General features: G+C 45.3%; 1 protein-coding gene across 1 annotated transcript; it reads right to left on the reverse strand.

Moving 5' to 3' along the window:
* Window positions 1-317: 317 nt before the first annotated feature.
* On the reverse strand, window positions 318-17418 carry SHE (Src homology 2 domain containing E). Its single transcript, XM_060088011.1, has 6 exons — window positions 16813-17418; window positions 13987-14113; window positions 4976-5278; window positions 2491-2647; window positions 1924-2043; window positions 318-504 (listed from the first exon to the last, which is right to left on the reverse strand). Exons 1-6 carry the CDS (start codon window positions 17416-17418, stop codon window positions 318-320), a joined length of 1500 nt encoding a protein of 499 aa, XP_059943994.1.
* Between the last annotated feature and the right edge of the window lie 644 nt (window positions 17419-18062).

Consider the following 18062-nt stretch of genomic DNA (forward strand, 5'->3'; position numbering starts at 1 on the left):
ATCTTAGTATTTCTGGACTCCTGACTTACCTTTCCTGAGGGTCACGCCCCACATAGAGCACCCTACTCCAGGACTGGAGGCAACTGGCAAATTATGGTTTCTCATTGTAGACTACTTAGCAAGGAGAAAAGGGACAGGTCAGTAACCAAGTGTCATGGAATGGATTCAAGCCCGAAGACTTTTTGACTCCTAAATGAAGCGTCCCGCTTCCTCCAAAATATTGTGGTGCAGTCCAGCCTTGTCCCCTGAGATACTGGTTGGGTGCTGATGCCCTCCTAGGTGTGAGAGGCCCCGCTGGGGCTTTTGGTGGCTGAACCTTAGTGCAGCTTGCTGTGCACAGGGTAGAGCAAGGTCATATGTTCTGCCCCCTTGAAAGGCAGCTTCTCATTGGAATAATAGTGTACCACTTCCGGGATGCTGTCAAAGACAGCACTCGTCTGATTCAGGGTATACTTGTTGTCTTTGGTCTGAGCCACTATGATGTGGACACATCCTTGACTAGTCCTGGAACAAAACCAAAATTGAGGAGAAGACATGAATGAGTGAGCAGAGGGATCCCTCCCCACTGAAAACAATCTCAGCCAGATTCACAGGCGAACAGGTTCCCATCCGTTCCTGGAATTGTGATATACAAACAGAAATGCATTCAGCACTCCAGTGAAGCTCTCAGAAGCTTCACAGCCCTCAGCTAAATGTGTATCATCCTTGGGTTGTTTATCCTTAATACACACAAGTCATCAGGCACTAGACCAAAAAGAAAAAAAATGTCCAGTCCCTCCTGGCCCCCAAATTGCCAAACTAGTGCTTAAACCCAAGTATGAGACCACGAAGGTGAGGTTTAAACTCACCCTCTTTGTCATGGCTAAAAGGACATGTGTAAGGTTTCCTCCCCAAAGAACACATTAAGAATAATAATAATAATAAAACTGTTTCCTTCCTCCCCGCACGGCCAACCCAATCTGGAAAGACTGTTCCTGGTTGTGTATAATGACAGCTGGCACCGAAGGCTCAAAGATCTAATCCACGAGCACCAGTCTCAGGAACACAGCAAAGCTATTCCTGGTATTGTGTATCTGGTGGCCTATCCCGTTTTCTGAGCCATGCTGCTCCCCCCGACAACCTCTTATCCCCTCCAGTCTGATTGTTTCAGCTGCAGGGGCTCAGCTTCCTCAGGAAGGAAATGCTGTTAGGGCTCTTGACAATGATCCTCCAATATAGCACCACTGAACTCGCAAGAGCAAAGAGAATTTCCATGACACCAGCTCCACCAGGCCTACCAGGCCAAAATGAATGTTCTGTGTACAACTGGGCAGGGGAGTCATTGCAAGGCAGTGTTTCCTTTTTCATCAAAAGAAACTAGTACCAAAATTGCAGCTGGCATTTTGACAATCAAGGGATCTGATTTATTCAAGTCCCAAACACTAGGGAATAAAAGAACCACTGAACTATCCTGTTAGAAATTATTTTTTTATCAAGAACTATTTCTCTGCTGAGAGGACCTACTTTAGATCACGTAATGTAAGGCAGAAAGTGATCAATGTACAACGGTAATAAAATAGGACTTTCTTTATCATAAGAGATATTGCGACATTTACCCAATACCAATTCGGTATTCTTTTTTTGTTTTTGGCCATGCCATGCGGCTTGCAGGAACTTAGTTCCCCAACCAGGGATTGAACCTGGGGCCACACGTCAGTGAAAGTGCTGAGTCCTAACCACTGGACCGCCAGGGAATTCCCCCAATTTTGCATTCTAATCAGAGCATGTCATGCTCTGTTGTCCAAGCAAATGCATCTTATTTTCTGACAGTACATACCCCTGTGAACCACCTTCAAAGTATAGCTTTTTTGCCTGGTCATCTACCCATGATAGGAAAGTCTGTACCCATCTCCTGCATCCAGACAGGGAGGCTTCGATACTCACTTTAGTGCAATGGAGTACCTACTGGTCCCTGACTCGCTGTTTCGAACCAGGTACCCAGCTTCTTTGCAGGGTTGTAGTCGACTCTCAGCCTCAGCACGGGTGATGGCACCATGATACCAACTGAAAAATGGGGCAGGGGGAGAAACCATGAGCATCAAGATACCAGTCCAGAAAGGGCGTCGTTCCATAAAGCATTATTTGAAATGAGCTTCTAGTGAAAACTCAAAAGCCGGACTAGATCCTGCTTCCCATTCAAAATAGACAAAATGAGATTTGGGTAATCCTGGATCACAAAACCTATCAATCACCTAAGAGGGAGTTAACAGGGCTAGTGTTATTTTAAAAGTTTTCACTCTATGCAGAGGAATGGAATTTGAGATCAGGTTCTGGGGATGCAGTGCATTTTCTACTCTGCACAAATGCACTGGGCTTTGAAAATGGGTTTTCACTAATAAGTCCCACCCAGACAAGTATTCAGCACCAAAAAGAATCATGTAAAATGGGCCAGTGTGCCCCGACCAAGTTCCCGGCCATTGTGTGTTACACGTATCTGTGGAGGAGACTCACGGCTGCTTCTCCAGTGGCAGGGCTGGGTCCACTCTTTCCCCCTCACTGTGGTCAGAGAGGGTTGGCTTCAAGATCTTCTGGGTCCAACTCTTCTGTCGGTGATGTTGCCTCACTGTCTCCTCCTTGACGGAAGGTCGCTCAGAGCCTTCAAACTGAACTGGAAGAAAGGCTCCATTTAACATCAGAGGCCACTGAGGTGACCCATGTAAACTTCAAAGAAAAGACCTTGTCTGCCTCATCTTAGGAAAGAAGCTTTACCCCCTCTTTAATTTGAGCTAAAATACATTGCAAGGGACTTCCCTGGTGATACAGTGGTTAAGAATCCACCTGCCAATGCAGGGGACACGGGTTTGAGCCCTGGTCCAGGAAGATCCCACATGCCGTGGAGCAACTAAGCCCATGCGCCACAACTACTGAGCCTGCGCTCTAGAGCCTGCGAGCCACAACTACTGAGCCCTCGTGCCACAACTACTGGAGTCCACACGCCTAGAGCCCGTGCTCCGCAACAAGAGAAGTCAGTGCAATGAGAAACCCGCGCACTGCCATGAAGAGTAGCCCCAGCTCACCGCAACTACAGGAAGCCCGCACGCAGCAACGAAGACCCAACGCAACCAAAAATAAATAAATAAAATAAATAAATTAAAAAAAAATACTGCAAAAGGCCCTGGGATAGCTGAGCTCCTGCTGTCTTTGATATCTGATCATACTGTTAGCATCCACATGCAGCCACTTTTTCTGCAAGATATTTATTAATGTAGAACAGTTTTAGAATATAAGAAGAAACCACTTTAGTATATTTCAGCATGTTCTTTTTTTTTAAGATTTTTTCGATGTGGACCATTTTTAAAGTCTTTATTGAATTTGTTACAATATTGCTTCTGTTTTATGTTTTGTTTTTTCTTGGCCACGAGGCATGTAGGAGCTTAGCTCCCCGACCAGGGATCGAACCCATACCCCCTGCATTGGAAGGGAAGTCTTAACCTCTGGACCACCAGGGAAGTCCCTTCAGCATGCATTTATAAAAAACTCTTCGTTTTGGTATATTTAGAATAAAAGACTAAACAAGAGTTACAGGTAATCACTCCCTGAAAGAGTGCATATCATTCTATGACACCAAATAAAGTTTTCACTATGAAATAATAAAGAGAAAAATCAACTCAGAAATAGAAAGAAACTACTAATAGTGCCTTAAAGATGCTATGACATCTAGGTTGGATAGAGGATAAAGAGATAAAATGAGCAGCATCTAGCAGTGTAGCAGGTGCCCAGTAGGGATTTGTGGAAAACAATTCTAAAATAAAACAAAAACTGATTTGGGGGTGGGGGAGGGAAGGATTGGGAGTTTGGGATTAGCAGATACAAACTATTATATATAGGATAAACAACAAGGTCTTACTATATAGCACAGGGAACTATATTCAATATCCTGTGATAAGCCATAATGGAAAGAATATGAAAAAGAATATATATATGTATAACTGAATCACTTTGCTGTACAGCAGAAATTAACACAACACTGTAAATCAACTATACTTCAATAAAATTATATAAAAAAAATTAAAGCACACAAACAGAAAACCTGACTCAAATGTTTACTATCAAACAAATTACCTTTTCTATTCACCCTTTACATTGACTATACTTTTTGTTTGTTTGGCTGTGTGGCTTGCAGGATCTTACTTAGTTCCCTGACTAGGGATCGAACCCGTGCCCCCTGCAGTGGAAACACAGCATCTTAACCACGGGACCGCCAGGGAATTCCCTACACTGACTATACTTTTAATCAAAAACATAGCTTTACTGTTAGAGGGAAAAGATATCCCTAACTTTTAAAATCAAAGGCAAAAGAAATTCGGTGGCCAGCTAAGTAGAAAAACTATGTCCTGGGAGAAGCAGGAGGGAGAATTACCTTTAATAACTATTGACAATCTACTTATCAACTTCCTCTTAAGTTATTTAAAAAAGTTCATACTTGAAGAATTGATTCCTTTAGGAGGATTTTCGACAGGAAAAAAAAAAGCTAGCTTCCTCCAGCTTTCCAACCACCTCTCCTGTAATCCATTTGATCCACTACTGGCATCTTATAAACAGGGATTTTAACAGGTTTGAAGAGTAGCACGAAGTAAGAGTTAGAAAAAGCTGCTCTCAATTTGATAGCGTTGGTGGTAATTAGATAAGATTTTTCAATAGTGACTTAAGGCATTTCCAAAACAGTCACATACTGCCAAGATAAAGGAAAATAAAGATACCCAGAAGGATACAGGATACATGCAACATTAAGGGCTCGTCTTCAGTCCTGGTCTTCCAACCATAGCCAAAAATTCTCGTTTCCCCATATCATCAGATTTCTTGGGAAAAGAGACTTGCAGTTGAGGTACATAAAGAAAAGCGCCTTGGCTGCAAAGCCCCGGCTGCGGCTGGCGGGGTTTTCCATCAGGGAAGCAGAAAGCAGGAGGGAGAGGGGGGGCGCGGACCCAGCCCTCACCCGACAGCGCCCGCACGATCTGCTCCTTCTTCCACTCCCAGGGCTGCTCGTACTCGGCGGCGGGCCTCTCGTCGTCCTGGGGCAGCCGCGCCTTCCGCTCCGGCCCCTCGGCGCGCGGGCCGCCTTCGGCCGCCGGCTCGTAGGGCGTGTCGTACAGCTGCGGCGGCTTCCCCAGCAGCTCCTTGGAGCTCCGTCTCTTGGCCAGTGCCTCGGGCTTCGTGCCGTTCTCCCCTGGCTCACAGGGGCTGTCGAGCAGCTGAAGAGCCTTCACCAGGGGGTCTTTGGAACCTCGTCGTCTGATTTCTGAAAAACACACACCGTTCACAATACTTTTGAAGAAAAGGTGTCATGGAAGCCCGGTGATGAACCCAATTACCGCTGCACCCCCAACCGACAGGTCTGTCTGGTTGAAAGTGGCCTAGAACGCCTGGATTGTTCCTTACCGGGCTGATGGCTGCCCAGCTGGGGGAAGGGCCCTAGAACTTCTTCCCGCCAGTTGCCTGAGCCAGATAATAGGATCAAGTCCAACGATTAGGGGATCGCAACCGATTAGGGGATCACAACCGAAGACAGGCCTGCCTCTGGGGCCGCGCGCGTGCAGTTTGGAGAGGTGGCCTCAAGGCAACCTGCTCCACAACTCCCGGTCCCCCTGTCTCCTTTTTTTTTTTTTTGCGGTACGCGGGCCTCTCACTGTTGTGGCCTCTCCCGTTGCGGAGCACAGGCTCCAGACGCGCAGGCTCAGCGGCCATGGCTCACGGGCCCAGCCGCTCCGCGTCGTGTGGGATCTTCCCGGACCCGGGCACGAACCCGCGTCCCCTGTATTGGCAGGCGGACTCTCAACCACTGCGCCACCAGGGAAGCCCCCCCTGTCTCCTCTTGAGTGTGGTTCACCTTCAAAGTGTTTACATCTTGTTAGGAAGCTGTGATCAAAGTATGTTAATAAAAATTGAGTGTTTACTATATTCAAGCACTGGGCCACATACACTGAGGTAAGATACTTATGTGCGTTAGACAGAGCTCTTGACTTCTAGGCGGTTTCGACGTAGTGACACATTCACAAATAATACTTAACAGGCTAACAATGACAATAAATAAAAGTAAAAGAGGAGTTGGGGGAAAAACAACAAAAATAATATCTCAAAAGCTAACATTTAGCCATAGTGTACTATGCATTATGCATTTTTCTAAGTGCATGGTAATTTTCACAACCACCCTATGAGATGGGTTCTATTAGTTCCTCATATTATAGAAGAGAAAACTGAAGCACAAAGAGTTTAAGGAAATTGCCCAAACCAGCAAGTGCAAAGCCTGGATTCAAAAGCAGGAAGTTGGGCTCTAGAAGCCATACTCTTAGCCACCACACTTGGACTGACTCCAAGTGGAAGAGAAATGGAAGATGCATTGACTTTGATAGAGAAGGTCATTTCCAGTGGAGGAAGCTGCATGAGTGAAGATATGGAGGTGGGAACCAGAAAGGGCTTGTTCCCATCAGGGGGAATCGAGAGAGAAGTTCAAAGGACAGAGGCCAGGAGAGGAGAGGGGTAGCGGGAGAAGAAGCTGGAAAAGTAGACAGGACAGGCACCAAAGTGCAGAAGTTTTAAAAGCCAGAATTAAAAAGTTTATATTGTGGAGAACCATTGCTAGTTTTTAAACAGGTAATAATAATTATATTTGTGATTTGCTGGAAGATAACTCCAACACAGTGTACAGGATAGAATAAAGGTATGGTCTGAACGGAGGCACAGAAATGGATGCAAAAAACCGGATGCAAATCACCCAACCACCAGCTAACCAGCCAGCCAGCCACAGTGGGAAGGAAGCAGCAGCATCTTGGGACTGACCAGCTTGGGGCCCAGAGGCCTTGGCAGGTAGAGTCAGAGATGACTAGTCTCTGACAACCAGAGCTGGTGATATAGGCCAACAGAAGCATCATGCTCTGGTTCCTCTAAATGCCCATGAGGAAGCCTTCAATCTGTCCACCCAGTCACAGTGAAGGAGGACTTTTCTAACACAAACATCTCACCTCATCACTTAACACCCAATAAGTTCTCAAATGTCCACTTACAAAGTGCAAACTACTCAGCATGGCGTGGGACACCTTCTGTGGTCACATCACTGCCTCCCTCTCTAATTTCTTCTCTCAATACCACCCTATCCCTGAGCCCCTTAAAATCCAATTCTTTGTTCCAACCAAACGGAACTTCTGAAGTTCCCTGTACACTGCACTGTCTTATACCCACCAGTGTTCTGGTGATCTGCCAATCCTTTGGAGTCTAGCCTAGCACCTCCTCCTCTTTCCTGCCTACCTTCTCCTCCAATGCCCCATGTCCCCCAGGTGCCACCGCTTTGCCAACCCACTCTCACCTTGCATCTCTCTCAGTGTATGGATTTATTTGTTGATGTGTCTGTATTTCCAATTTGGTGGAGACTGCCAGGCCAGGGACCCCCATGTCTTGTTTGACTTTGTAGGAAACAGTTGTGCCAAATAATGGTTGGATGGATGGATGGGAGGGGAGAGGGAGGGGAAGGAGCTCTAGAACTTCTCCAGGCAGGTGACAATATGGATCTGGAGCTCGGCAGAGAGATGAAGGTCAGAGGTACATGTCAAGGAGTTACTCACAAATGGATCATTGTTGGTATTGTGAGAATGAAAGCCATCACCAGAGAAAAGGAAGCTGATTGAAAAGGAAAGAGGATCAAAGGCAAAATCTGGGGCTTCTTCAGTTAAGGGTGGATGGAAGAAGAGGTGCCACCAAAGAAGACTGAGAAGGAATGGTCAGGTAAGGATGAAGAGAATCAGGAGACTTACAGTGCCATAGAAATGAAGGAAAGTGAGACTTTCTACAGGTAACTGAAAATGGGCATGGTGACTCTCTATAGAGAAGAATCACTGACTCCATAAGACTTCTATAACAAGGAAAGGATACATTCTAGGGAAAAGTTATTAAAATCAGGACACTAAATTCAAAGGGGCAGAATTTATTTGTAGGGTGAGGTTCTAATTCTGCTAGATAGGGCCCCTTACTGCAGCTGACTCCAATCCTATAAAACTGCAGTTCTAGTGCATTAGAATCACCTGGGGGAGCTTTAACAAATACTCATGGCTGGGTCCCATCACCACAGGTCCTGACTGAACTGAGCTGGGGTACAGCCTGGGAGTCAGAGTGGCAAAAGCTCCCCCAGGTGATTCTAATAAGAAGCTAAGCCTGAGAAGCACTCCCACAACACCTGGGTCCCCACAGTCCCCATCCCAGTTCCTCCTGCCCTCCAGAGCTAATCTTATCATTGCTAGCCCCAGCGCAAGGAAAAGGGTTCTCCTACTATCAAAAACTTCCACATCCGAATGTGAGAGTTAGAAGGACTATTCCCCATCCCCAGGCCAGGAAGGTGCCTGGGGTTATTTGAGGTCTCCTGCATCTCTGGTCCAAGCCTCCTGACTTTCAATCGACAGTCTTTTTTCTTCATTGCTTATTCTAGATGGAGTTATGGAAAACAAGAAACAAAAAACTCACTCTGCTCTTGGTTCAATTAAGATAAGCCTGGAATTTATGAAAAAGAACTTTTCTACAGAACTAGGAAAGAGGAAAGAGAAAACACAAAGGAGTTCAAAGGACGAATTTAGAATTTTAAAGTTTCTGATCAAAACCTAAGTTTACCCTCAGACTGGCATAGGCTGGGGAAACCTTTCCTAAGGTCCTTGCTTCAATTCTGTCCCAGTCGAACAAAATAGAAAAAGGCTTGACTCCAACCTTAAGATAGGAGTCCTGCTCACAGGAAATTTCAACGAGTTTGTGTTAAAATGATGTACAGTGATTAGAATCTTGAGTTCTTATTACACATGTATTTGGGTTTTTACTTTTGAAATGAGGCACTTGTATTCCTTCTATTTAATTTTATTAATTTTTTTTTGGCTGCACTGCGTGGCATATGGGATCTTCGCCCCCCAACCAGGGATTGAACCCGTGCCCCCTGCAGTGGAAGTGCAGATTCTTAACCACTGGACCACCAGGGAAGTCCCAAATATATGATTGTTTCTTTTCTTTTTTTTTTTTTGGCCACACCACGTGTCTTGTGGGATTTTAGGTTCCCGGACCAGGGATCGAACCCAGGCCCTCCGCAGTGAGAGCACGGAGCCCTAACCACTGGACCGCCAGGGAATTCAGTATTCTTCTATTTTAGATAGTCACTGCACACTTAGAGCTCTGGGAAAAACACTGGAAAGTATACAGCTGAGAATGTTCCTTCCCAGGATGATCCTGGGATTGGGCAAAATCTGCAGAGTATGATCATCTTTTTTAAACAATGTTTAATTACGGGGAAAAATAGGGCTTGAGCGCAGGGCCTATCTGCCCCTTCAAGGGGAGTAACCTTCCAGTCCCTTCCAGCACCTGGCTGCCCCCAACCTGAGGTGCCATAGAAACAGAAACAATTGCGGGGGCTGCAAGCCGACCCTTCCTGCAGGGAGAATAGCCCCTGACGTGCAGAGCTGGCTCCGAGAGGAAACGAGCCTGAGAAGGAGGAAATGGCTAGAGGAAGCTACGCCCTGGCTCTGCCGATAGAGGCCATTTACCACGGCAGACAACAGAATACAGCCAACGGGCTGCAGATAAACACCCATCTCACCAAGGGCTGAACTGAGGCCTGACCTGCACCAGTTCATATCTGCAACTGGTTGCCGTGAAACATAATATTGGCCGAAAATTTTCCCTTCTCAATTCCCAACTCTCACTGTACATAAGTATGCCATTTATATTTAAAAACATCAGCAGAAGACTAAGACTTTCTTTTGCTAAATTAATTCTAGTTAGCAATTAATATTCCCCTACACTTGTTGAGAATTCTCTTTGAAAATGGAATTCTCTCTCCAGAGTGTCTAAATAATTGTGATATTTTTCACATATGCATGTACTAGGCATGTTACACCTGCAGCTCAGTGGAGCCTCATAATGCAGCAAGAGATGTGTTAGCCCATTTTCACAGGTGAAAAAACTGAGGCTGTGTAGCAGTCAGCAGGGGAGCCATTCACTACTGGCTCCAGAGCCAATGCCTTCTCTATCATATCTTACTTTATGCCTCAAAGATTTCATGTAGAATGCTAGATACAATTTCTGTAATGTACATTTTCACTTAATCCATTCCATGTATTCAAAACATCAAACTTAGAGTCTCATAAGGCTCTATGTTTCTCTTAGAATCAGCAATAGGGATCTTTTACTGATGCTTAAAATTTTGATTTAAAATTAATATTTTCCTGTCGAATAAATCTAAATATCTGAACAAAAGCAGATATAATTCAGAAGTCCTGAAACTTAAGTTTAACAAGCAAAATATAGACAAAGTAAATATATCAAAAAGTCTTCTATTTATATTTTTTCCATAATGGATAATTTTTTAAATGGAGACTGAAAAAATGAGGTTCTCCTTTAGATTTGACTATCTACACCAACCAATAAAACCATTTGGAGGCAAAAATAAAAATTTAAAAACAATCTGTGACTGGAGCTCGGTAACTAAAACCAAAGGGTGTTGGATGACCTGGTATCCCCACTCTCCAGCTGCATAACTTGGGCAAGTTATTGAATCTTTCTGAACCTTGGTTTCCTCATCTGTAAAACACAGCCTTCTCTGTAAAACAGAGCCTTCTAACACCCACTACACAGGGTGGTAGGATTTAGTGGGGTAATCTGGCAACTTGGCACCTAATAGACGCTCGACTTGTGTGATATCAGCTGCAGAAGGAGTTATCATGCTGAATGCTGGCTCATCTTAGGGAACTTCTAAAGACCCTCCCAATGCTAACGTTTTAATTTGGTGGCAAAAACTTTTCATACTAAATTAAGTCGAATGTTTCTGCTAATTATTTAGCTAAAATGTTCCTGCAAATCTAACAGAACAACAACAGGTTTAAACTAATATTGCTTTGTACTGATTGTCATATCTTTATTAACAATCCTTTGGAGAAATCTTAAGTGAGCATTTATTCATAAATTTATAAATCCTTAGCTTTTAAAAGTTAAGAGCAAAGTTTTGGGCAGTGGGGAATCCAGGGAGCCTGGGTCCCACAGTTACTTGGCCATAAGAAAGTAATAAATGTCTCAATTTCTGTTCCTTCCTCTGTTCCCTGAGGCAGACGGTGATTCTTATTCTCTTCTTCATGGCTAAGTGCTAAGTGACATATTTTCTGCTCTGTTAGGTCTGTTTGCCCCTTGGGTTGTGAGGTCCATAAGGACATGGGTCCTGTGCATCTTGTTGCCTGGATGCCCAGAGCCCAGCACAGGGCTGGGTGCATGGTAAAGAAATGCCTAGGAAATATTTGGTGGTCGTTACAAAATACCATCATGAACAGTGTTCTATACATCCAAGATATTGCTGAAATTAGGCATGTTACTTCCACTTCACAGGTATTAAAAAGGCAGTACTGGGAATTCCCTGGTGGTCCAGTGGTTAGGATGCCATGCTCTCACTGCCGAGGGCCCGGGTTCAATCCCTGGTCGGGGAACTAAGATCCCACAAGCTGCATGGCATGGCCAAAAAACAAAACAAAACAACACACCCAAAAAGGCAGTACAGAAGTTGGGTGCTCCACAGTTAAATCATATTCATCAGAACCCTCTCTATCTCCTGCTGAAATAAACAAAATCCCTAACATTTCTCAAGAAATGTGAGACATTTCTGAGCTTGGACTTGACAAACAAGCCCACAGGGAGCAAACTGAACAGAAAAAAGTAAAAGGTTTAAAAAAAAAACCAACAAACCACCCAGCAGCAAATCTTTTATTCCCAGCTTCCGATAAACCCACTTCCTGTTATTCTGTCCAGCTGTGTAACCTATGCGTAGAATAAGAGGTATATTCTCTTATACCTTTGTGATATATATTTTATATATATATAAAGCACATAAATATATATCACAAAGCACAAAGAAGGTGCTTTGTGATATATATTTTAAATGAAGGACTTTTTAAGTTCACCAATATAATATTTTTTAAAAGAGCAAAGGAAAAAAAGCTAGTAATTCTTAAATGTTAGTAATTTAAATTTTTAATAAATTTGAATTTATCCTCCAATTGAATATATTAGTTTTGTATTACTAAGTAAATTTATTCAGATAAACTGTTTAAAACAGAGCCTGGAACTTAATAAATGTTCAAATATTAAATGCTAGCTACTACTATTATTACATTTATTTCGTATTGGACACTTTGACTTTTATTTTTTTAATTTTTAAATTTTATTTATTTATTTTTTGGGGAAAAGCAACAAGTTACATACTAACTTTTGACTTTTAAATACAACTTTCCTTGTGAGTCTGAGTGGAAAGGTGCCTTGCTTATATGTAAAGTTTAAACTTTTTCATACATCATTTCACATGTCCTGAGGCGGCTTGGTGTAGAAGGCAGACCACCCAGTCTGGAGTGGGAAGAGCTGGGTTCCAATTCCTGCTCTGTCTCTTGAAGAGTCTTATGAACATAGGAGAGTCAGAATCTCTTTGATCTTATTTTCTACCTTGTAACAAGGGGGTAGTATGAGGGTCCCCTAGTTTCAGGGCTTTGTGGTGATTATATGGGGGGAGAAAAAGACATTCACTTTTAAAAAGCAAAGCACTTTCCCTATTATCAGTGTGGCTCCACAAAAATAAAAAACCAAAAACCTGAGATAATATAAACTACTTACTCCAACTAAAGAGAAAGAGAGGAATAAAAACCAAAGGACAAAGAAAGGTGAATCAAAACATTAATTTTTTGTTTTTTTAGAAAATCTTTTCCCTCAGTTTTATGTAAAAGAAAATCTTTCCTCCTATTCCTTTCAAGCCTCTGATATTTTTTAAAATTCTGACTAAGTTCATTTTCACTTCCTTTCATTCACAGATTTCATTAGAGGTCACAGTCCAGTGACCTTCAGGGTCACAGCCTGGTCAGGGTACACCCTTCCCAAATGTGCTGCCTTATCTCTGTAAGCAGAGAGCAGGAAACAGAGCAGTGCTTTCCTGCTGCAGCTCAGTCTCACTCTGAAGCCTGTCTTGACCCTTCCAGGGTGCTGCAGTTACCCTCATGCTCAACTCTTCTGAGACTATGCTTATGGAGCCTGAGCTTGACAGCTTTTCTATCTGTTTTTAAACAGAAGAGACAACGTCTTTAATGTGTGACCAATTATTCCTTTCCCAGGCATGAAACCCACAATGTTCAAACAAGGCTCCCTTGAGTCAGCACTTAGAAACTGCATTTTTTCATTACAGATTAAAGAATGTTTTAAGGAAGATTAGGTGAATAGATAACTTACTCTAAAATTGCACAAATAAATCTAAATAATTAGTTTTTAAAGTACTGTTTACACCAACTTAAGAGAATTATGAATAAAAGGGAAAAGTGTGACAAAAAAATGACAGAGTGATTGCTCGACTCACAAGTTGGAATTATTCCAACTTGAAAAGTTACAAGAGTGGTCAACTTTGGTTTTAGGAGGTTTGCCTTGAGTGGCTTGGTTCATGCCAGTGATTAATACTCATTCCTTAGTAATTAAATTTTTTTCCTCCAATATCATAAAGCTTGTTGAGAAATCAATCTTCTACTATAAAACAGAGGATCACATCATGTCTGCAACTTTTAACAACTTAAAGTACTTTAAGTATGTGTTAGTCCCTTGGTACAGATTTATGACTCCCATTATGGATGTCAAAGCTTTGAAAGTGGCCAAAAAGTGTATTTAAATAATCTTAAAACTGAAGATCACATTCTGAGCAGATCTGCAAATTCACAAGTGTCTTTTTGCATAGAATTAGGAAAACTTTAAAGACTCCCACAAATTCTAAAACTGAAGGACACAAAACCATTAGGGATGTTAACCAGATATTTTGACTTTAGTTTTGAGTCTAATTTCTGTTTCTTCCACTCAGCAGGATCTGGTATAGTCCCTTCGCCCCTCTTCCCAAAATACACACTGGTGATTATTTTTTACTACGTTCCGAGTGAGTGTGAGATTTCAGTCTGTATAAAGCAGCTCCTGGTTACAAACCTGTTATCATTTGCTGTGCATCATAGGGTTCCATGTATCCATCATTCTCCCCTACTCTCTCTGCATCCCTTTGGCCTTTCGTCCGTTTAGCATCATAAGGGTCAGCATAGTCTTCTAAAATGATGACCTGTAAAAGAACCAGACAGGGGAGTTGCTAAGGACTGTCATATACCAGAGTGACAATGGTATCAAAAAGACTGCTAAAAAACCTGCAGACCCAAAAAGAGGTCAAAATTTCCAACCAGTTCTGAAGAGCTTTTGCACTTGATTACACTATTATCCACCCAGTTGGACAAACATCTGGTTTATTTTGGTAGTATAATTGATTGGCAACAATCCATCTAAACTCTCCTGCTTATCCCCAAGGCTCTTTTCACCTCCCTCTCTCTCCCCAAGCAATAAGGCATTTGCTGGTTAAAGTGTAGCAGGGGTGGATGGCAGAAGGTGGAAGATGTCTATGGCTTTAGAGCACAAATAAATGAACTGGTCTACTACATTTTCCATGATTTTCGTTTTTTTAATGCCAACCAGTTGAGCAATAGAGCCATGGTTAAGTCAGCCCATCACCCACTGACACTGAACATCCACCAGCACTGGCTAGGCACTGAGAGGGAATAAAATAAGACCAAGACTTACTTTTTGTCCTCAAGGAATTTGTAACAGCTCTAAAGAGGCAGGCTTCATAATAAGAAGCCTAAGAAATAGGTCAGAGCTAAAGAGTACTGTGGGAGTTCTAGGTTCAATAATTTATAGGCAGACTGATTCTCACAGACTACGATCAGATAGAGTTTTGATCCGTATTTGCTACAGAAAGCATCCATCCTTCCAAAAATAGAAGAGTGCCTGGGAAGGCGGTGTGAGTGCAATAGTTCTGTTCTGCAGCAGCTGGGTGACAATGTGGGAGCTTAGGGAGCCTGAGCTTGACAGGTGCTTCTCAGGGAGGAGGAGTTTTATGGGGAAAAAAGATATATTCATTTTTAAAGCACAGCACTTTCCCTATTATCAACGTGGCTCCACAAATAAACAGCTAGGATAGTATAGATAAACTACTTATTCCAGTTAAAGAGAAAGAGAGGAATAAAAACCAAAGGTGAATCAAAATTAAGGGAGGAAGCCCCAGGCCTTGGTACAATCTCTGATTACATTCTCCAAAGAGTTCATGGAGAAGCACCACTGGAGCTGGCAGAAGAATCCAGATAAACAGGGAGAAGTGAGGCGGAGGGGACAGCCTGGATGAGAGTCCTCTTCCTGGGAGGAGATGGCCTAAGAAACTTTAGACATCTAGAAGCGATGACCAATAACCGGGCAATCACTGCAGAGGACTGTGATTACCATTCACTCCCTCACTCCATTCTTCTTGCCTGAACATGTGTACTGCATCCCCAAGGTACAGCAAGGAACACGAAGCATGATACTCAGTGCTTGGCTGCAAGGTGCTTATGATCTAGTTAAACACATGGAGAGACCACCGACTAATGTCTGGATGAGCTGATCATCTTTCCACGGCTCTCCTGGCAGTGTCTGGCAGGGAGGTAGGCATGCTGTAAATACTTGTGGACAGAATAAGTGGAGGAATGAATAGAAGTGCCAGTGCAGACACACGTGGTATGTGCTACCACTCCTGACTCCATCCGGGTGGGCCACATGTTTGAAGCCTGTGCAAGAGAAAATTAAAGTTCTCATGACAGGGAAGTGATCGTCTGGGCTGGAGGCTGAAAGCTGGGTGTAAGCTCTTCTCTCTCTCCTTCACACAGAACAGCAGATTTAAAAACAAACGAACAGGGACTCCCCTGGTGGTCCAGGGGTAAAGAATCCATCTTACAATACAGGGGACAGGGTTTCGATCACTGGTGGGGGAACTAAGATCCTACCTGCAGGGCTACTGAGCTCTCGTGCCTCAAACTACAGAGCCCACGTGCTCTAGAGCCTGCGCACCACAACTAGAGAAGAGAAAACCTGCACACCACAACTAGAGAGAAGCCTGAGCACTGCAACTAAGACCCGACGCAGCCAAAATAAAAAATAAATAATAAGAAACAAACAAAACCCCAACTCATCTCTGTAAGAATGAGCGGGTCTCTTCACATGTTCACACTCCTTTCCTTAACTGTCTCACATTGGACAGCACCCAGAAAACCTCCAGTGTGTAAGAAGCAGGAAACACCTTCTGTCCTGATCTGTAATTTCCCTTCAGGGCATTTCCTTGTCCTATTCTGTAGCCTCCGCAGTCCTTAGAGCCCTGTGCCCCTTATCCTATATGGCTCCTGCACAGCAAATGTTCATGGGATGAATGAAAGGGCTGTAATCTTGTGGTACTAGTGAAGGGCTTAGAAACCCTTTACTGGGCTGAAGTGCAAAGAACGATAGCGCTTCCAAACTAGCAGAGAAGGGGGGCAGTTGACATCAGTACTTAAACAGTTTAGAGGTTACCATTCCTTATGCTCAAGAAGGATAAAATTTACACACAAATCTAGCTTTGCAATTCCCCTGGATTTCTAGATTAAAATAAACCACATCTACAAGGGGATCACATTTAACAAAGCACCCAACTGTCTCATTCAATTATTCTTCTAAACTGGTAACAAAATTAAATGGAAAGTACATTTCTGCCAAGTTCCCCAACGCTAGAATGAGAATTCTTCAAGATTAAAAAAAAATCTAATTATTTTAAATGGTCACTTAGGAGTCAAATGTTAGAGGGGGTAAATACAGCCTCACCTTCTCTGAGGTATAAAGACCCCTAGAGTTTAGCGGGTTCACGATGCTCCCTTCCCACTGTTCTGCTTCAGTAGGGGAGAGGTGGTCCAAGGGAGGTTGTATTCTTACCGTGTCTTGCTGCTTAATAATCTTGCCCTTGTCCAGTTCGGGTCCCAGGGAGGAAGGGGAAGAGGACGCGGAGGAAGAGCTGCTGTTGCTACTACTGCTGCTACTACTGCTGCTGGGGTAGTTGCTCTTCCCATTCTTCTCCTGAGTGTCCACCTTGATGAGCCTGTTGATGTAGGTGCTGCAGCCTGAGCTCTTGGCCGCGCCCCGGTGGGGCTCCTCCTCGGTGGCCCGGGAGTTCTTGCGGCCCTTGCCCGCGGCGGCCTGAATCAGACCCTGCAGGCTGTCTCGGGATAGCCGGCTATCCTTGGGGGGGCCGACCCCGGCCCGGCTGCCCCCGAGCTCGGCCGCCGAGTTCTTTCGGCCCTTGCCCGGGGCGGGCCCCGCGCCGCCCGCCTCCGAGTTCTTGCGCAATTTGCCGCCTCCCCCGCCGCCTGGCTTGGCCCGCTCCGACACTGTCTTCAGGTTCAGGGGGAACTCCTTGAACCACTTGGCCGCCATGAGGGGGGCCCGGCCGGCGCGGCTCAGGAGCGTCGTGGCCGCGGAGCAGGCGAGCGAGGAGGCCCAGCTTAGATACGGAGAAGCGCCAGGGGCCGTGGGCCACTGCATTCCCCGGGGCTGGGGCGCTAGAGGCCGCGGCGAGGCCCCGCGACGGCTGCTCCGCTCGTCCCGGGCCGGCCGTCGCCTACACCTCGCAGGGTGGGGCCCCTACGGCCCGGGGCGGGGGGCTTGGGGCGCCGAGCGGGCGGGCGCGAGCCGCCGCTCCGGACACGGACGGCGACAGGCACGACGCACCGGGGCCCCGCCCGAGCTCGTCTTCAGCGCCTGCACGGCCGGGGGCTCCGCGGGTCTCCGGGGGCGGCGGGCGCCGGGGCTTCCCCTGCGTTTTCCTCCCGAAGTGGGAGAGGCCGGGCCCACGGAAGCCCCGGGACAGCCCTGCCCACACTCCCGGGGACCAGGGGAGACGAAGCGGAGGCGGCGGGAGTGTCCCCGGCGCCGCGACGGACAGTGGGCCGCCAGCGGGCAGCCCGCCCTCTCCGCGCGCCCCTCCCCTCCGAGGCTGGCGCCTCCCCGCCCGCCACCTCCCGCCCAGATCCGGGGGCGCCGGGGTCAGTGCCTCTGCAGAGGCGGGTCCGGGGTGGATGTTCGGGGGAAGGTAGCAGCAGCTCTACGTGCTGACCGGTTGCGCCCGCGTGGTTAGGGCCCCCCACTTTTTGGGCAAGCAGCCCCCCATCTGCACTGTGCCGGTCTCG

The sequence above is a fragment of the Mesoplodon densirostris genome, chromosome 2 (genome assembly GCF_025265405.1).
Source record: "Mesoplodon densirostris isolate mMesDen1 chromosome 2, mMesDen1 primary haplotype, whole genome shotgun sequence".
NCBI classification, from domain to species: domain Eukaryota; kingdom Metazoa; phylum Chordata; class Mammalia; order Artiodactyla; family Ziphiidae; genus Mesoplodon; species Mesoplodon densirostris.